General features: G+C 48.7%; 1 protein-coding gene across 1 annotated transcript in view; it reads right to left on the bottom strand.

Annotated features, from left to right (window-relative positions):
* The window catches only part of COL22A1 (collagen type XXII alpha 1 chain), a 274,147-nt gene that overhangs the window by 236,958 nt on the left and 17,647 nt on the right, over nucleotides 1–19,542 (bottom strand). Inside the window, exons 2-3 of the mRNA XM_012735953.2 lie at nucleotides 13,211–13,373; nucleotides 8,930–9,496 (exon numbers count right to left, since the gene is read on the bottom strand). Coding sequence (XP_012591407.2) covers nucleotides 8,930–9,496; nucleotides 13,211–13,328 — 685 coding nt within the window. The 5' untranslated portion in view covers nucleotides 13,329–13,373. The remainder of the gene's footprint in view (nucleotides 1–8,929; nucleotides 9,497–13,210; nucleotides 13,374–19,542) is intronic.

Genomic DNA, 19,542 nt, shown 5'->3' with positions numbered 1-19,542 from the left:
TGTGTGTGTTTGTGCATGTGTGGTGTGTCTGTGTGGTGTGCAGGTATGTGATGCATGTGTGTATGTGAGAGGTGTACATGTATATGTGATACGTATGCATGTGGTATGTGAGAAATGTGTGTGAGGGATTGTGTATGGGGGTAGTATGTGGCAGCATGTGGGGTACATGTGTATGTCGAGGGTGTACATGTGTGTGATGTGTGGGGAATGTGTGTGTGGTGTGCAGTGTGTATGTACTTGGGAGTGTGGTGTGTATGGTGCTGTGTGCCTGTTTCTGTATGTAGGGGGTGTGTGCATGGTGTGCATGGTGTGTGTGGTGTGCATGGTGTGTGTGTTGTGCATAGTGCTATGTGCCAGTGCCTATATGTAGGGTGTGTGCACGTGGTGTGTGTGGTGTGCATGGTGTGTGTGGCGTGTATGGTGTGTGTGGTGTGCATAGTGCTATGTGCCAGTGCCTATATGTAGGGTGTGTGCACGTGGTGTGTGTGGTGTGCATGGTGTGTGTGGCGTGTATGGTGTGTGTGGTGTGCATAGTGCTATGTGCCAGTGCCTATATGTAGGGTGTGTGCACGTGGTGTGTGTGGCATGCCTGGTGTGTGTGACATGTATGGTGTGTGTGGCATGCCTGGTGTGTGTGGCATGTATGGTGTGTGTGCATGAGGGGGTGTGTGCATATTGAGTTTACTATAGAGCCTCTAGCCAGCCAGAGAGACATGGAGACTGTGGCAGGAGTGTGGTCAGGAAGGCATGGTCCCTGGGGACTATGCCACCAGCAGGGCTGTGCCCTCTTTGATGGCTTTACAAGACTCTCTTCAGAGGGAGAGGGTGCCTAAGAATTTCCCAGGCCAGACGTGCCACCCAAAGCTGCCGGCAGCCGCCTGCAAGCCCTCCCCTGGGGCCCTGTGGGCTTTCTTCAAAGGAGAAGATGATTGCAGGGACCTGAGAGGGACTCTGCCTCTGGCTGGCCAGGGACCTCCCGCCTGGCTGTGCGAACTGGGGAGAGGAAAGCCAAGAGCTGAGCCTCAAGTCCTGCCTCCTACAACTGAGGACAGCTCACCCCTGCTGAATGATGGAGCTGTTGGACTCCCTCTCCTCCCCTGCCCCTTTGCCTTCTCTGTTCCCCGCCTGGAACTCTGGCCCATAAATTGGGGCTTGCAGGGTTGTTCCCGACATCCCAGGGGTTTTAGTTTTCTTTCTCTCCTCAGTTGGGTCTTCCATTCATCTCCCACCCAAGCTCCTGGTCCCACGGCCTGGCTGATCTTCAAATGCTCACCACCGCAGGAAATTAGCTCACCTATCGCTCCATTTGGTTGATTGTCTACCTCCTTTCCTTTCCGGAAAGCATCACCTTAAAAGTAGGATTATGTATGTTCTGTAACCCTCATGCCTCAGAACAATGCCTGGGACATACTAGGGTTCAATAAATACACACTGAAAAAATAACCCAGCAATATATATAAAGAGTGTGTAAAAACGTCCCCTGTTGTGAGATGTTATCTATAAATGTTTATTTAGCCCATGCCCCATCACATAAATAAGCTGTGTGATTTACTTTTTTCTTTTCATTACAAAAAAAAAAAGTATAAAACAGATTTTTAAGTGATCTAATAATTGGTCTATTTGAAAAGTGTAGCATCCAGTAGTCAAAACTCTCATTGTAACAGGAATGTAGCTAACTATGAACACATCAACAAGAGAGAAAGGGAGAGAAAGAGATAGAGGGAAGGAAAGGCCATGTGCCAAGAGAGAGAAAAACACCATGAGGCCTGGGCAACCCGAGGCTCCTTCTCTGCCCTAATCCAGATTAACATCCCAGCCCAAACGTCCAAGAGCTAAAAGGCAGGACCCAACATAAAGCTCCCTTCCTGTGGAGACGGGGAGAGGGGACCACCATAGAGTGTCCCTAAAATAGAAGTAGGTGGAGGCCTTCTCAGCTGCGGCCGGCTGGCATTCCACAGACTCACTTAACAGTGGCCCGATAAGCTAAATAAAGGTTGTTCTGTGGCCAGCTCAGAGCCAGGGGTGGAGAAAGCTCTTAATTACAGCCGATGCTGTGGGGTGGAGCCCTATCCGCAGCCTCCACCCCACGCTGCAGGAAGCCGAGGCCGAGAGTGAGTCCCCCAGGGACCTCTGTGAGGCTGCGGGGATGCAGGAGCTGACACCCTGGCATGGAGGCACTTCCCCAGACATGCCCAAGGCCAAGGGGACACTGAGTCACCAGTGCCCAGACAGACCTTAGGGGAGGCCACTGCAGAGGTCATGGGGAGCAGGACACCTGGAGTGCATCTCTGATAACATCACCATGTGTCATTGTTGCTGCCCTTGTTACTCTACTCGCATGTCTGCAGATATCCTTTCTCAGCTATAAAATGAAGATAATGATTTCTTCAAGTTAATTTCAATCATTTACTCAACGAACAGCCTCTGGTCACCATGAAGGAGCCAGGCTTGTGCCAAGCACTGCACCCAGCAGGGCTGCAGAGCCACAGGTGGGTCACACATGTCCTCTATAACCCTCTGTGCTGGGGCACAGGCCAGGTGCCCAGGACACAATGATGAGAGAAAGGACTCACACTCTCAGGCAGCAGATTCTGACCGAGTGAACAGTCCCATGCCATGTCCTCTGGGATCCTGGATGGGGAATTTAGCCCCTTCGTACCCCAGTGCCATTATCCACAAAATAGGAAGAACCAGAAAACACACTTAGAGGGGCTAAGTGATAAGACTTCAACAAAATGATGGATTTGAAGATGCTTCCTAAACATCATAACTTCCTAGTAAGAACTCAGGACTAGGGGTCAAAAGCAGCAGGAGAAACTCCCACTCACTCCTGGCCAGCTGGGCCATCTCTAGGGAGCAGCTCAAGTTCTCTAATCCTCTAACTGTGGTCACCTCAGTGATGGACCAGAAGCGTCACCGTGCAAGCTCCAACACAGGAGTGCTGCATACATTAACCCTGGCACGTGTAAGCACGGAGTAAGTCATAAATGTGCGAGATGAAAATAAGCTACTAGCACTAAACTATCCTATCTATAGACCTGACTTAGGTGGCAGAATGTGCAGCTGGGGTTCTAACAAAGCTCTCAGCAGACTGTGGAATGGAGGCAGCCTGAGGTCCCGAGAAGCAGAAGGACGGGCGAGGCCCATGGATGACCCAGGAGCATCTGGACAAGGGAGAGGCTTCGTCAATGGCCACAGCTGGAGAAATTCAGCCCAATCCCAGACCTCTTCCTGTTTCATGCCACACCCTTCCCTGCTCACCTGGTCACTCTCAGCTGGGCTTCCAGACCAGATCTGCTCCTGCTCACAGACCTCAGCCCCAGACACTGCCCCTCATTCCCTGCGCCTTGGCTCCAGATCCAGATTCCTCTCTGAAGGTAGCCCCTGGGAGCCTGCTGCCCTCAGAGCTGTCCTTCCTCCCTCCTGTAGCCAAGCTAGATGGAAAGTGCATGGGTTTTGGAGGCCACCAGAGCTCAGTTCATCATGGCCAGCTCAGTATCATAGGATAAAGAGAGGAAGAGGAAGAGGAAGGATAGGGAGGATAAGGAGGGTAGGGAGATGGTAATGACTGTTATTATGGATTAAGCACACCCTATATTAGGTACACTGCATATATTAATTATAACTTTGCTATATGTGTCCAGGGATAGAAATAGTGTTTACTTATGTGTGAGAAAGCTAAAATTCATGGAAATCAGGTAGTGTACTAAAAATCATACAGATAATAATAAGTCTAAGGGCCAAGAATTTGAGATTCAACATCTGTTGTTCTTACACCACCAACCCTCACCCCTGCCACCCCCAGCCCCACCCCACCTGGCTGCCCGATATGCCTGCGGCTGTCATTTCACCTCTAGGGAAGCAGCAGCCAAAAGAAAATGGGAGCCACACAGGTCATGTTAAATTTTCACTTTAAGAAAAACACACACACAGGGGAAACTGATTTTACTAATATATTGCATTTAACCCTAATTTTCTAAAATATGATCATTTCAATGAGTGATAAAACTATTCATGACACGTTTCACTTTCTCTTTCCAGATTTCCTATAAAATTTCCTATTAACACTTTATATAAAATCCAGTGTGTATATTACCTTTGTGGCACTTCTCACTTTGGACTACCCCATTTCAATTGCTCAATACATGCATGTGTTGGACAGCACAGGCCAGAGCATCTGTGTCCTGTGTGTAAAGTCAGTGTCCACACCACCTCACAGGGCTGGGTAAGGATGGAGTGGGACCATGCAATGCCAAGTGCTATCCATTTGGTGCCCAGCAAACAGCAGACTCCCTCAATCCTATTCAGCTCGAGTAGAGTTGGGTCAGGGTCCTTCTCCTCCCCATCTGTCTTGCCATAGGAGGTAAGGGATTTTTTTTGTTTTGTTTTGTTTTTAATTGAGAGACAGAGTCTGGCTATGTTGCCCAGGCTGGTCTAGAACTCCTGGCCTCAAGTGGTGTTCCTGCCTCAGCCTCCCAACCAAGTAGCTGGGACTATAGGTGTGCACTACCCTATCCCACTAGAGGTGATATTTTTGGCATGATTCAGCCTATCCCAGCCAACCTGACTTTTCTAGACCTGCAGCAACCTTCAAAATCTGACCGTTAGTCTCTGCTCACCAGAATATGGACACATTAAGTATTTGTTATTGTCAGCTATGAGTTCAGGTTTGCTGAATGTTCTTACTCTTCGCAGCTATGGGAGTGAAATAGACCACTGCCAAGTACTTCTAATGTCCAAAATCACAACAGAATCACAGAATTGTCAGACATGTACCCTTGATTTCCTTTAAATAATATGTAGGAGCTCATCCTTCATACTAGGGTCTGTTCTAGGCACTGAGGTGCCACAGGGAATAGACTCGTGAAGCTATATCCTTGTGTGTATACACAGACATGAAGCACCTAAACACACACACACACATATATATATACACACACACACATATATAATTACACACTCAGTTGTGTAATTGTCTGCCATATTCCTGATGCACCAAGTAAACAAGAGTTTCGTAAGGACAAAGAGAATGCCAGATCCATTGCTGCATCCTGGGCACCTGGTCTGTGCCCCAATGCAGAAAAATCACTGAATGTGTGTTTGTCAAAAGAATGAATGAATGGATTGATCAAACTGAATGAATGTTTGCTACAATGCATGGTTGTTGAATGAATGAGTGGACTAGATTGAATCTAATGGCTGCTATAATATTAACACATAGTTGTTGAATGAATGAATGCCAAAATAAATGGGTTGGACCAAATTGAATGATTACTACATCAAAAAAGTCTGATAGCATTAGTCTGTGATTTTCCAGATCGCCAATCTGAAGCCCCTACTCAGAGCAGCTCCTACTTAGGCGAAGCCCCCGCGGGAATCTTCCGTGTGCCAAGAGATTTCTGGTGTTTGATTTAATCCTGCTAGCTGCTTTCCAATATGTTACTGTTAGCTCTTTTGTTTTGCTTTGTTTCTAATTGAAGCCCTTGTGAGGGGATTTCGTTGAGTTTGTCACCAGAATAGACCAGGCCCTCTTCCTCTCACAGCTGTATTTACAAAACGGGTTCCCTTCAGATAACTGAGCACTAACTCTTACTTCTATTTTCGGCGTTTGAAGAATCCTGGCTGTAGAGAATCCATTTTGTTCTTGATGTTATCATGATGGATGTGTGCTGATCTGGGCTGGCCTGTGTCAGTTTCCCTGTCTCATGGTAATAGCTCCCCTAGTTTCCCTCCACGTACCAAGCCCCTTGCCTTGAGGGAGCTGAGGTGGTAACTCACTCCACTCCCCAACTGTTAGACAAGGTTGCAGTTCAACCATTCAACTATTTCCACTCCTAGACTAGCGATTGGTCTAGGAACAGTCACATGACCTGCCCTACCCCAATCACGGTGAAGGCCAGGCCTGGGAGGCAGCAATCTCTCCCCTGCATGTGCAGGTCCACGTGGCTCTGAGAGTCACTGAGAGTGTCTTGCATTAGCATCCCCAGGTTCCCCCCTGCAAGGCCACTCTCTCCTCTGCCCCGCTCCCAGCTCCAGGAGGCTGGCTGCCGTGACCACATCATTGGCTGGTGTCAGATGGGGTCAGGCTAATGGAAGGCAAGGCCAGGCAAGAGGACAGGGGGCAGGGGCTTCCTCCTTGTTTTCCCCCTGCCTGTGTGCTGTGGCCTGTAGGAGTCTGTGTCCTCATGACTGAGGGTCTTTCAGGGCTGCCCAATCAGCCCTGGTGGATTCCAGCAACACACTCCATGCTTCTCTGGGCTGGCTCCTGCCAGTGCCAGCTCCTGCCTGCCTCAGTGTCCCTCACTGAACTCACCATTGTCTAAACAGAGTCTTCATCAAAATCTTGTCACTGATACCTGTGTACTGCTGGCACCCTGGCATGTGAGTCTGCCAGAACAGAGTTAATGCCAAGACAGGGAACCTAGAAATGGAGAGAGTGTGATGGGTTCTCCTTTTACCATTCAAAGATGTCTGACCTCTGGGCTTTACCATCGCAAGGGAAAATAAGTTTGCTTTTTTCTCAAGCCATTTACAGTAGAGTTTTCCATTGCCTGTCCTCTAAAGCCTCATCCCTGACTCGGAATCAGGGTTGGTGATGGCGAGTCTTGTGTTCTGTAGGTGAAGTAGGAGGAGGCTGGTGCATGTAGGCTGAGGGCCTGGAGAATGTTCTCTTCCCTGCCATCCAGTAACTGGACAGCACGTCCTCGGGACTTGGCCCCTCTGCAGCTGTCTCTGCCATTCTCAGAGTTGTCTCCTAGGCATGGAGAAGCTTCAACTTCTAGATTCAGACTGGTTCTATTGAGATCCATAATCAGCCTGCACCAAGGCTGGCAGGACGGCATAGAACCAGTGGGTAGAGCCTGGAAGCAGGCTTACTTCCCCGGGCTCTGCATCAAAGTGTTCTGGGATGATGGCTGGGAGTTCTCTGTCCCTGGGCTACCACAGTGGATTTCTGCTACTTGGCTGGGGCTGTAACCCTGTGCCTGGATCTTGACAGCCCATATTGGTACTCAGGGTATACCTAGATCAATTCCTTAGCCCTAGCCCTTCCTGGGCTGCCCCCTCTCAGTTCTCATTCCCAGCCTGGCCCCACTCCATCTCTGGCAGACTGCTGAGCCCCACCGTGCTCTCTGGGTGCCAATTTCCTCCTTTGTAAAATGGGCCTAGTCAGCAGTGAGGGATGCCTCCTGACACACCATTCTCTGAATCTTCCCAGCATTCTTGTAATTGGCCTTCCTTTTTCCTGCTATCTAGCCATGTTCCATTCCCTACAGGCATCTGAGTACATCATGCCCCTGTATAAAACCCTCTAATGTCCTCCCCTTAGTGCACAAGGCCTCCTTTATGGGGACCCTGACAATCTGGCAAGGCCCAGCAAGCCCCACTCCCCTCCTTCACCCACACCACATGGGTCCATCATAGTTCATTGACTGTGTCGTGGCATTCCTCAATCCCATGCCATCTCACCCTGCTGTTCATGCTGGTCCTCCTCAATGGCCTAAGCACCACCTCCAGGAAGCCCTCCCTCATTCTCAACATCACCAGCCACCACAACCACTCAAGGACCCAGCCCATGACACTCTACTGGTACCTTTATTCCAGTTAACCTTCACAGTATCACCTTCCTTTTATGTGTCCTGCCTTCTAGACTATAAGCATGCTAAGGGCAGGTGCTGGGTCTTCTCTTTTTCTATAACCCCAGAAATCAGCACAAGGCCACACAAAAAGTAGATCCCCAATAAGTATATGTTGAATAAATAAGTGGAGATTAAAAGAGTCGACACAGAGAAAAGAGCCCTATTGTGGTACACAGGCCTAGAGCCACCCCAGTTCCTGGAATGGCTTAGCCATCTTCTCACTGGGCTGCAAGCTAGGCCCATCTCCAGGACCAGGCCCCTGCCTGCCTGCTGAGTTACTCGAAGCTGTCCTTACCCCACCAGGCCTCCCACCACCACACCAGGCCCCTGAGGCCTTCCCTGCCCCTGGCCAAGCTGTCACCCAGCCAGGGGCTGTTCAGTCCCCAGCAGTGATGAGCAAGATAAGAGGTTGAGACTCTGCTCCCAGCACCCACCTCCCTCAAAGCACAAAGCCTGCTGGTCCTGGAGGGGAAACAATCCCTTTGTCACTCAAGAAGGACAAACAGCATTTCAATGCAATGGGCGGATGCAGAAGCTAGAGAAAGGATGGAGATGAGAAACCCACTCCATGCTTCCTGTCCTGGAGAGAGGGCTGTCCTCAGAATGACCCCACTAGGAGCCAGGGGGTCAGGCTTCCAGGTCAGAGCCCTGAAGGCCATGTGCTCTCTGCCTCCCCTCTCTGTCCCCAGGCACAATCAATAGATTCCAGACAAGTAAGTTAGAGACCGCAGGTTATCTCAGAGGGCGCTGGGTCACAGCATGTGGCCTCTGGGACAAACAGCCTCTGACTGTCTCTAAACAACTGACTCTAGGTGCCAGGTATAGTTCACAGAGCCTGTAAGTGCCCATTTTCTTGCACGATCTCTCATCACAACCGCTTGGGAAACCCTACTATGTGCCAGACTTCCAAGAGAGCTTTGTATGCACTGGCGCTAACTTCAACAGCTCTGGCCAATATGCAGAAGGATGTTCCCATCTCAGAGATGCAGATGAGACTCTGAGACATTTAGTCACCAAGTATCTCACGGTTGGGGTGGGGATTTAGAAGCCAACTCTCTGTAATCCCAAAGCCCTTTCCGTATCTGACCCCTACCTTTGCCCCAGGAAGGGAGAAGACAGCCATGTCCCTTGATGGCAGGCACGTGCCAGGAGTGGGGGTGCTACTAGGTTCACTGTGTACTAGAACCCAGAAAGGGCGGGCTCTTAGCCTCTGCACCTGCCACCTGCTGGGCCTCCCCCCGCGGCTGCATTGCCCCCATTGCCCAGGACCCCTGCCCTCCCACGGCACTCACTTTCACACAGGCGGCGTCTCAGCTTGCCCCGGATCTTGTCGATGGCGTTGAAGTCGGACACGTGGAAGACGTGGGCGGACTTGGGCTCCGAGGCGATCTCGTCCAGCTCCTCCTTCAGTGCCTCGCCCACGCCCACGGCGAAGAGGCGGATGCCGGCGCGGTGGGCGGCCGCCGCAGCGTCCAGCACCAGGTCCTGGCTGCGGCCGTCGGTCAGGAGGATGGCCACCTGCTTGAAGGCGCGGTCCCCAGGGCGGCCGCCGACCCGCGCCGAGAAGCTGCGGCTGGTGATGTAGCGCAGCGCGTCGCCCGTGTTGGTGTTGCCCCCGTGGTACACGATGCGCCGCGCGGCCGCCTTGACCTCCTCGCGGGACCCAAAGTGGCCCAGCTCGAAGGCCGTGGTGGGCCGGTCGCTGTAGCGCACAACGCCCACGCGGGTGCGGTCGGGGCCCACCTCGAAGGTGTCCACCAGGTTGGCCACCCACTGGCGCACCTTCTCAAAGTCCTCCTTGCCCACGCTGGAAGAGGTGTCCAAGAGGAAGACCAGATCGTAGTGGACGGTCTTGCAACCTGCAGGGATGAGAGAAAGGGTGAGTAGGGCACATGGGCCTGGAAAGGGCATTGTCCTTGGGCCTAAAGCCATGGTCACAGGGTCCTGCCCTGCCTCTCACTGCCTGGGGACCTTGGGCTGCCTGAACCCTCTGAGCCTCAGTTTCCTAAGCTGAATGGCAATAATGACAAGTTTTCCCCATGGGTGCTGTGAGGTTCAACTGACAATATATCATATTACATTAAAACGATTACCATCCATGGAACACTGCTGTGCATCAATCTCTATACTTTGATTTTGATTAAAAAGTCACTTCATTTTTTTTCATTATTTTTAAACATAGTACAAATAATGCATGCTCATTTCAGAAAAGGCAATCAAAAAATGTTTTCAATGCTCCTATTCCCATCTACTCACAGGTAAACACTGCTAAACCATGGGGTATACACTTGATTATTTTCTGTTTCCATACAGTTATTGATGGAAATGGGACTGTACCAGACACAGTGATCTATATGCTGTTTTCCCTGCATCTAGTGATATGCTGGAAACCCATTTCCAATCTGATATTGCAGGTGTCTCCATGGCTGCAGAGTCCCCTGCACCAATGAACGTGACTGACTTGGCCAGTGCCCACTTGCTGAATATTTAAACAGTTCACAGTATTTTACCATTAAAAATCATATTAAATATATCCCATTCATTTATTTTAAATATAAATTCATAAATGTTCTATATGCTTTATGAATATATGTATAATTGCATAATATAAATTTTATATGAACTATTAATATATGATGCTTTTGATTAAACCAAATAAGGCAGCATATAATTAATTTCTCATCCTCACAGCAACCCTGTGCAAGGAGCTACTCATCCATTTTACAACTAGGATAATATGAGGAAAAGAGTTTTCCCAACTCTAAAGTGCTGTGCAAATCTACAAGGAAACCATCAAAAGCTCTAGTCTTGACACTTCCAGAATATCAACAGTAGAAGCTTCCTAGGCCCCTAGGAACACCTGGCACAAACATTTGGCTGATATTAGTAAAATATAACAAAACAAAACAAAAAAGCCCCACTTTGTTAAAATATCAGATTACAGGTAAATGGGACTGGTGGTCGCAAGGGTGCATGAGAGTTTGAGGAGAATGCATTTGTGTACTCAACCAGTGGTGGTAGGATTTGTCACACTCTTTCTCAGGGACTTCAGAGCCTCATATCAGAGGGTATCTTTTTATCCACCAATTTCAAAGTTAGTGATTTACCCCAAGCAATCAATCAGATAAATGGAGGAAAAAAGATATATAGGAAAGTTCACAGTAGCATGACCAAGAAAATCCTAGAGACAACCTCTACACTCACCCACGTGGAATTAAAGGAAAGATCACTATGTATTCACAGAGTGCAACCTAGCTTTGAACTTGATTGCTGTAAATATGTATCTATATTTACCAACATGGATACATTTTCCAATATAGTGTTGAGTGGGAAAAGCTGTTTATAAAACATTATGTATAACATGATAGAATTTTTGGAAAGGAAACCTGTGCTCTTGTGTGTCTGTGTGTATAATTGTGTATGCATGAGAGAAACCACAAGGGAAATACTGTTTACCTCTGGCAAGCAGAGCTATGAGTGGGTTTCATTATTCAGTTTTCTGCTTTTATATGTGCAAGCAATAAATTAAGTTTAAAAAAAAAGGAAAAGGAAAACACTAAAGCTGAATGTATTACACACACACACACAATATTCCCCTATCTGGCCTGTGCCAATTCTACTCTTGAATATTCCACACCTACCTTTCCCTCTAGCTTTCAAAATCCAAGTTACACTCTGCATGTTGAGCACTGAGTGACATCCCAGCCTTAGTAGGACTGATTCCCTAACAGGATTAGAGCTTTTGGAGTGTGTTTGCCCAGATGTGTGGACTCAGAGATAATTCCTGGGGAGTTTTTCTCCCTGACACAAAAGGTCATTCTTTTGTCCTTGGGACAATAATGTCCCAGCCTGTTCAGGATAATTGCCACTGAGGGCCAGACAGGCCCTGGCCTGTGGGCTGTAATCCTAAAGCAAATTTGTTTTAAGGCTACAGAAGCTTCATTTGTTCAGGAGGCCTACCCAAGAGGCCCTTTTGAGCTCTGCGAACATTTTCTCCCAGAGGCCGGGGAACAGACTGGATTCGAGTGTGACATGGAGAGAAGAGACTTTCACCAGGGCCCGATGACTGCTTCCCTCTGACGCTGTTTTCCACTCTGTGAAATGAGGGCATGGAAGAGACGGCCACTTGGGAAATTGGCAATCCTGTGCATCAACTGTGCATTTGGGGTTGGCTCGATGGACACAGAAATCCCATATTCCTTGCATGTAAAATGGGATAGCCACAATTATTCCAGCCAGCTGGGCTTTGAGAGTCTCAGGCAAAGAAAAACACATAAGAGAACTTCGTAAAATCAATAAAGAAATAATATCAATTTTTTTGAGGACTAGGGAAAAAGGTTTTAGCACCTCATTTCTTGTGTTCTCCCAGCCTCACCTGCCATGGGCTTTGGGCCTCTCTTTACCGCAGTTCCTCATCTGTAAAATGGGAATATCATTTTACACTCCAGATCTAGTGAAGGGCTCTCTCTCTGCTGCCCTGTGGGCAGCCTGTGAGTATGTACTGATGTCCCCAGTGTGCAAGCTCTGTGCTGGGTGTTGGCCACACAGACTGGCTTATGTTCCGGACTCCTCTTTCACAACTCAGCCCTGACTGGTGCCTTCCCCCACAGCAGGGACCCACGGACAGGAGAGTAAAGCCATCCTGTGCTGTCTCAACCCTGCCTTCCCTTGGCCTTCCCTTCTCCAGCAAACTTTCCCAGCTCCCTGCTCTACCGTATAGGCAGGTTTTTCTCACTGTCCTGGACGCCTTTTCTGGCTGAACTATAGTGTGTCTATTTCTCCCTGAAACGTGTCCCAAAGCCTTCACAGAGCAGGACGAGACAACCACGTCCGCACCCCTGCCCTCTCCCCAGGTCCTAACCCTGCACAGAGAACACGTTACATGACTGATGCGGACGTGTGTGAAGGCAGCTGATTCTCATTCATTATCGCTCTCGCTCTTGCTCTCTCTCTCTCTCACACACACTCACACCCACAATGACACTATCACACATATTCACACACACTCCCTCACACACTCTCACACTCCCTGACACACTCTCACACTCCCCGACACACTCTCACACTCCCCCACACACTCTCACACTCCCCCACACACTCTCACACTCCCCCACACACTCTCACACTCCCCCACACACTCTCACAATCCCCGACACACTCTCACACTCCCCCACACACTCTCACACTCCCCCACACACTCTCACACTCCCCCACACACTCTCACACTCCCCCACACACTCTCACACTCCCCCACACACTCTCACACTCCCCCACACACTCTCACACTCCCCCACACACTCTCACACTCCCCCACACACTCTCACACTCCCCCACACACTCTCACACTCCCCCACACACTCTCACACTCCCTCACACACTCTCACAATCCCTGACACACTCTCACACTCCCCCACACACTCTCACACACACAATTGGATTCCCGACACGCTCTCTCTCACAGAGTCAGCCGTGAGCTCACTCGCAGGCACACATCCACGCCCACACTCGCACACGCAGGGACAGGCACACTGACTGCTCGGTCCCCAGGGTGGCGCAGCCTGCGATGGCCCCACCTGCCCGCTGGGCCTGGCAGCCGCCGTCCCCAGCCCACAGCAGCAGCATCCAGAGCAGGCAGGCCACAGCGTTCCCTCCGGGGCTGGCCATGGCTCTCTTCTTCTCTGGGACAAGCATTTCTTGGCCGGGAAGAAACGCCGTTGGGGTCTACTGGAGCATTGCCTGTGTGGAGAAAGACACATCTCTAGTGAGGGGCTCTCAAGTGGAAAGGCCATAAGGAGCAACCTCTGGGCCCCTCCCGGGAGGAACTCCCCATGTCCAGGCCCCAACCGCTCTTCCTTCCTCAGACCCAGCTGTTCACACAGCCAACAGGGTGACCCTCTAAAGAGCAAGCCCAATGTCACCTCCCCTCCATTTATTCACCCATCTACCCCTCGGTGCTCCCAGCTGGCAGGTGCCTATCAAGGACCTGCCAGGCCCTAGGGTAGGACTTGAGGTTGCAGACAGGAGTAGGAGAGGGGCTTGAGGGGCTTGAGGATGCCGCAGCCCCATCCTGCCTGGTGCCCTTCCACAATGCCGTCCTCATCCCCTACTGAATCTGGCACATAGGCCTGCCATGACCTGCCCAGCCCTGTCCAACCCAACCTCTCACCTCTCCCCAGTCCCCACCAGGTTGCATTTCCTAGCAGTTTCCCACTGTCACCAGGTCTGCAACTCATCCTTGCCTCTATAGAAGCTTTTCCCTGTGCTTGAAGTCCCCACACCCACCCTGAGGTCCCCTTGCAGTGCTCAGCTCAGATGTCCCCTTGCAGATAGTCTTTCCCCCCACCCCGAACACCTCGCCCCCTGCTGGCTGAGGGGCTGCCACTCAGCTGTCTCCACAGGAAGCCTGAGCGCCCCTTCTGTGAGTGGTGGGCTGCTACTTTAATAATTCATTCGCCTACTATCTTCCCCGTGAACTTCGTGATCCAAGCTGACTTCGCTCACGGCCCTAATGGATCAGAGACTCGTATGCAAGGTCAGTAACTAGCTATGAGTGAAGGGAAAGAATGAAGAATTGGCCAAAGGATCCCTGAACCTTAGTTTTACAATGGTTGGGACATTATCTCAAAGGCAGTCAGGTAAGCAATCATCATAAGGGTTATTCTGATTCAAATAATAAGTGAATACTTGTTTTAGATTTTAATAAACAGAAAAAGTATTAAGCAGGTAGTAAGGCAGTAAGTTGAAAGCAAGCTTATTTACTGTTTTCAAAGTGCCGGTCTGATGCAGGCATTCACAGTGATCAACAGGAAGACTACAGAGGACCAGGGAACTGCATCCCATGGATGGGCGAGTGCACTGCCCATGGGAGCCACAGACCACCACAGTGCCCAGCAGGGGACTTGCAAACTTAAAAACCACAGAGGAGGAGGAATGAACTCATGGGTGAATGCCTGTGTATGTATGTATGTGTGTATCTCTCTTGTTATGACATTTTTCTGAAGTACGTTGACATTTCAGCTTTTCATCAATGGCAATCGAAAAGAACTTAAAATGTTCCAGTGACTCAGAAAAGAACCTCCACAAACCTGGAGATCCACAGCGCTGCACTCAATGACAAACACAAGTGAGTCAGTCTCTGGAGTCTTCCCCCTCTCCACATGCACCCAGGTGCATGCATGCACACACACACACACACACACACACACACACACACACACACACTCACACACTCACACATAAGGGAAGCAAGCTGAAGGCACTTGCATGTTTGCAATCAGCTACCTGCGCCTCCTCCCCTGCAGGGACTCTGTCCACCCACTCCTCCTCATGCCACACCCACCCTCCCATCACTGGAATTCTTGTGGCTCTCAGGACACGCTCTGCCACCCTGTTCTCTGTGCAGGTTGCAGCCCTGTCCTGGCATACCCTCCCCCAGCTTGGCCTTAGGGTGGCGGAGCCCGTCTAGTTTCAATCAGTTTTTACAACTCTCTGTGGGGTAGCTGTGGTCATTTCCATTCTACAGAGTATAACTGATCTCAGCCAGAAGTAACATGCCCAATGTCACACTCCAGTAGAGGTGGAACAGGGATTGGACATCCTGTAAGCAGCCAACACAGTGCTCCAAGGGAAGTCAGACCCCTGGTCTACACTGAGTCTAGACATCCCTGATGCAGCAACCTACAATCCCTCAGCCACTTGAGAGCCATGACTGGAGAGACGCCCCCACCTGCCAGTGAGCCAGGCCCTCATGCCCTGACATTCCTCCTACCCTCTGTATTTACCAAATACCAATATATAGCACAGCTTTTAATACAGAACCTTTTGGATGCATTTTGCCAAAGATTTATGACCCTGTCTGGGTTTAATATCAAATGACTCATAAATTCCATCCATGACCTTTATCTGCCCATAGCCCATTTGGGTTGTCTCTGTCCTCCAGACTCTTCCAACAGAATCCCATCATGTCTTCTGCACCTCTAGGACTCTCTGCAGGCCTGAGAGCTTATGTGTGGATGTTTGCATGAGGTGGGATTACTCCTCACATTCTTTCTCTCCTCTGACCCTTCCCCACCTTCCTGATGAATAAGCAGATGACTGGACCAGCCACATTTCTCCCTTGAGGTTGAAATATTTATTTTTCCCCATGGGGCCTGCCACAGGTCCCAGTTGTGCCCCATGTCATGCCACACTGCTATTATCTGCCCATGGTCTATCTCCCCCAGCAGCCTGGAGGCTCTTTGAATAGGTTTCTGGAGTCCTAGGGATCAGCAAAGAGCAGGTGTTTGGTGGCTGCTCACATTTGAGGGCAAGGAAGAAAGAAAGGAGAGGGAGAGAAGGGAAGGAAGGAAAGAAGGGGAGGCTGATAGCTTGGCTGCCACCAGGGGATACTGAGCTCAGAGAACCCAGACACTGGCAGTTCCTGGGCACAGGGTCATCCAGGCACCACCCCTGTCTCCATTCTGCCTGAGAACTAGATAGATGACACTGAGCCTTCCCTGGACAGGCAGGTACTCTTGCTGACTGGGACACAGGTAAGATGCACACCAGAGCAGGATATGATCAAATGAGCGCTGGGAGAAGAAAGAGCAGAGAGTTTGGGGAGCATGGAGCTGGAAGAGTGTGTTCCCTATATATTCCAGTGGGAGATCAGACTTCCCAGTTTTCTTCGAAGCCAGTTTGGAAGGCTGGGTAGGATGCAGCTGGACAAAAGGCAGGTGATTATTTCAGGTAGAGAGAACAGCATTTGCAAGGCCCTGGAGTACAGCCAAAGCATGGTACCTAGGGGGCTTCCTCATGAGGACAGGCATGTGATCTCAGGACAGGTACATGAATTTTATAATCTGTCCCCCGACACCTTGAGGGCAAAGCACACTCCTCTTACCAGGGCATTAAAGGCCACTTTGCCAAAGCACAGAGTACAGTTGAGTGACAACAAAGCAGCAGGAGGCAGCTGCAGGAACAAGAAGAAAGGCACTGCTCCCAGATGGAACCTGTAGGTGCAGCCAGAAGTCCAAGGTCACAGATCAGAGGGCCCAGGAGAAGGAAAGAGAATCTTAGCCAGTCAGAGCTGGTTGCCCAACCCTCTTAGCCCTCACAGCTGTCTGGAGGCAAGAACTTGTTTGTCTGGTTCATTCTGCTGCCTAGCACCTAGAACAGCTCCCAGCACTTAATGGGCCCCTACATAGGTATTAGATTGATGAGTAATGATGAATGTTTAGCATCTGCCTCTGCTATCCGATGCTGTCATATTATCTTGAGGTGGCTAGGACTTATTCCTTAGAAGAACATAGACGTCATCAAGGAGCTATGAAAATAACTGAATAACTACTATTCATTATCTACCACATGGCAGGCACTGTCTGAAAGGTCAAGACAGGCATAGTCGTTTCTACTGGGTGAAAGAGGGTCCGAGATGGAGAGAAGACCTGTGTCTCTCCCCAGGGAACCCAGTGGGTTAGAAGAGGGCCTGGGACTTGACCCTAGGCCTTCTCCACCAGGCACAAAGCCTGCACTCCTCCCATGATCTCTAGGATAGCAACAAATCCAAATATTAGCCACAACTAGTAAGCCGTCATGTTTTTGTGAAATAAGAAAGATGATGGACAGGTAGGGAAATGGTAATATCCATATTGTTCAGTATTTTCCAGGGCTCAAAATATTTGATAATTTCCCTCATGGCAGGAACTGGGTCTTATCAAAGTTGTATTCTCCAAGTTTTTAGAGGAACATTTGTCATATATCTTCCCAAATACATAAGAAAAGAGAAAACTACAGACCAATATTTCTCATGAACATAGATGCAAATATATTTAGCAAAAGACTAGCAAACCAAATGAAGCAGCATATTAAAAATATTAGACACCATGACTAAGTAGGACTTATCTCAGGAATGCAAAGATATTTCAACACACAAAAATTAATCAATGTAATATATCAATAAAAGAATGGAAGGAAAAACACATGGTGATGCCAATTGCTGCAGAAAAAGCATTTGACAAAATCAAATACCTTCTTATGATTAAAGAAAAAAAGAAAACACTCAGTAAACTAAGACTAGAAGGAAATTTCTCCAACATAATAAAGACCATATGTGAAAACCCACAGCTAATATCATAGTCAATAGTGTAAGACTGAAAGCTTTTCCTCTAGGATCAGGAACAATACAAACATGCCTCTTTGCCACTTTTGTTCATAACTGCTGGAAGTTCTAGCCAGAGTAGTCAGGCAAGAAAAAGCAATAAAAGGCATCCAACTTGGAAAAGAAGAGGTAAAATCATCACCATTTGCAGATGGCATGATCTTATACATTCATAGAAAAACCCAAAAAATCCACAGAAAACTATTAGATCAAATAAACACATTCAGCAAAGTTACACAATACAAAATCAGCACTCAAAAATTGATTGTTTTTGTACAGATGCAATGAATCATCTGAAAAGAAAATTAAGAAAACAATTCATTCTATAATAGCATCGAAAAGGATAAAATGCTTAGAGATGAATATAACCAATGAGGAACAAGACTTGTACACTGAAAACTACAAAACACTGATGAAAGAAAATTCAAGAAGACCTAAGTAAATGAAAAGGTATCTCATGTCATTGCTTGATGGTTGACAGAGCTCCTGTTTGGGGTGATGAAAGTTCTAGAAATAGACAAGGGTCACAGTAAACTTGCAAGTCAGTACCAGTATTCCCACTTTACCAGTGAGGAGCCCGGGGGTCAGGAAGTACAGACAACTTCCCTAAGCACACACCCCGAGTAATGACAAAGCTGGTCTTGGCACCAGGTCTGCAGGACACCAAAGCCCATGATCTTTGCAGCACTAACCATTGGCATGTTGTGAGCTTACTGAGTACCAGTAACCAGTAAGGGCTTCATACATAATAACTCACTTCATCTGAACAGTAGAGCCCCAAGAGTAAGAAACTGAAGAGCATGGGGCCTAAGTAGCCTTCCCAGAACTCCACACCTAGAAGCCAGGATTCAATCCCTGGCAATTTGACCATAGACTCATATTCACAATCACTCAGCAACACTGCTTCTCTCAGGGTGTCTGGAATCTTGCTGGAGAAACACTTATTTCTTAAGTACAGAAACAATGAAGGAAACAAGCAAAGGACATAGTCAAAAGCCAAACTATGCATCACATAGTTCACAGGAAGGAGAAGACAGGGTATCAGAGGGAATGAGGAAGAAACTGTCAGGTAATACCCCGGAGGGAAGAAAATGGCCTTCCTCAGCCTGTAGATGCATCAGATTATGTTAATTGATTTTCAGATGTTGACCCACCCTTGAATACCTGGGATAAATCCCACTTAGCCGTGCTCCAAAATCTTTTATATGCATTGTTGGATTTGATTTGCTAATATTTTGTTGAGCATTTTTACATCTATATTCATGAGAGATAGGGCTATAGTTTTCTTCTATTGTAATGTCTTTGTCTGGTTTGGGTTTGATAGTCATGCTAGCTTCATAGAATGAGTCAGGAAGTGCTCCCTCTGCTTTTGCCTTCTGGAAGAGATTGTAGAGAAGAGATGTCCTTCTACTCAGGAATAAACGGAGTGTTCCTAAGAAAACATCCTGAGTGAGGCAGGCCTGGTGTGGAATCCTAGCTCTGTTCCTTAGCAGCATGAACGAGCACTTCTTATACTCAGTTCCTTCAACCATAAGAAAAGGATGATCTCTATTCCATCGGGGAGGAGGGAGGGGTTACACAAAATGATATATGCAGGAGAAATGATTTCTATATGAGGGAGAGATCCTGGTGGAGGTAGGTGCTCAATAAATGTGAGGTTTCTGGCAGCTCCTCCCCTCCACCCTCCCCAGCCACCCAGCCCACGATCCCAGCAAGTGTGGGGCACTGGTATTCCATCTCTCTCTCACCCAGCCCCGAGCAGTGTCC

This window comes from Microcebus murinus, chromosome 7, assembly GCF_040939455.1.
Source record: "Microcebus murinus isolate Inina chromosome 7, M.murinus_Inina_mat1.0, whole genome shotgun sequence".
Classification (NCBI taxonomy): Eukaryota; Metazoa; Chordata; class Mammalia; order Primates; family Cheirogaleidae; genus Microcebus; species Microcebus murinus.
This window is presented reverse-complemented; position numbering and strand designations above follow the sequence as displayed.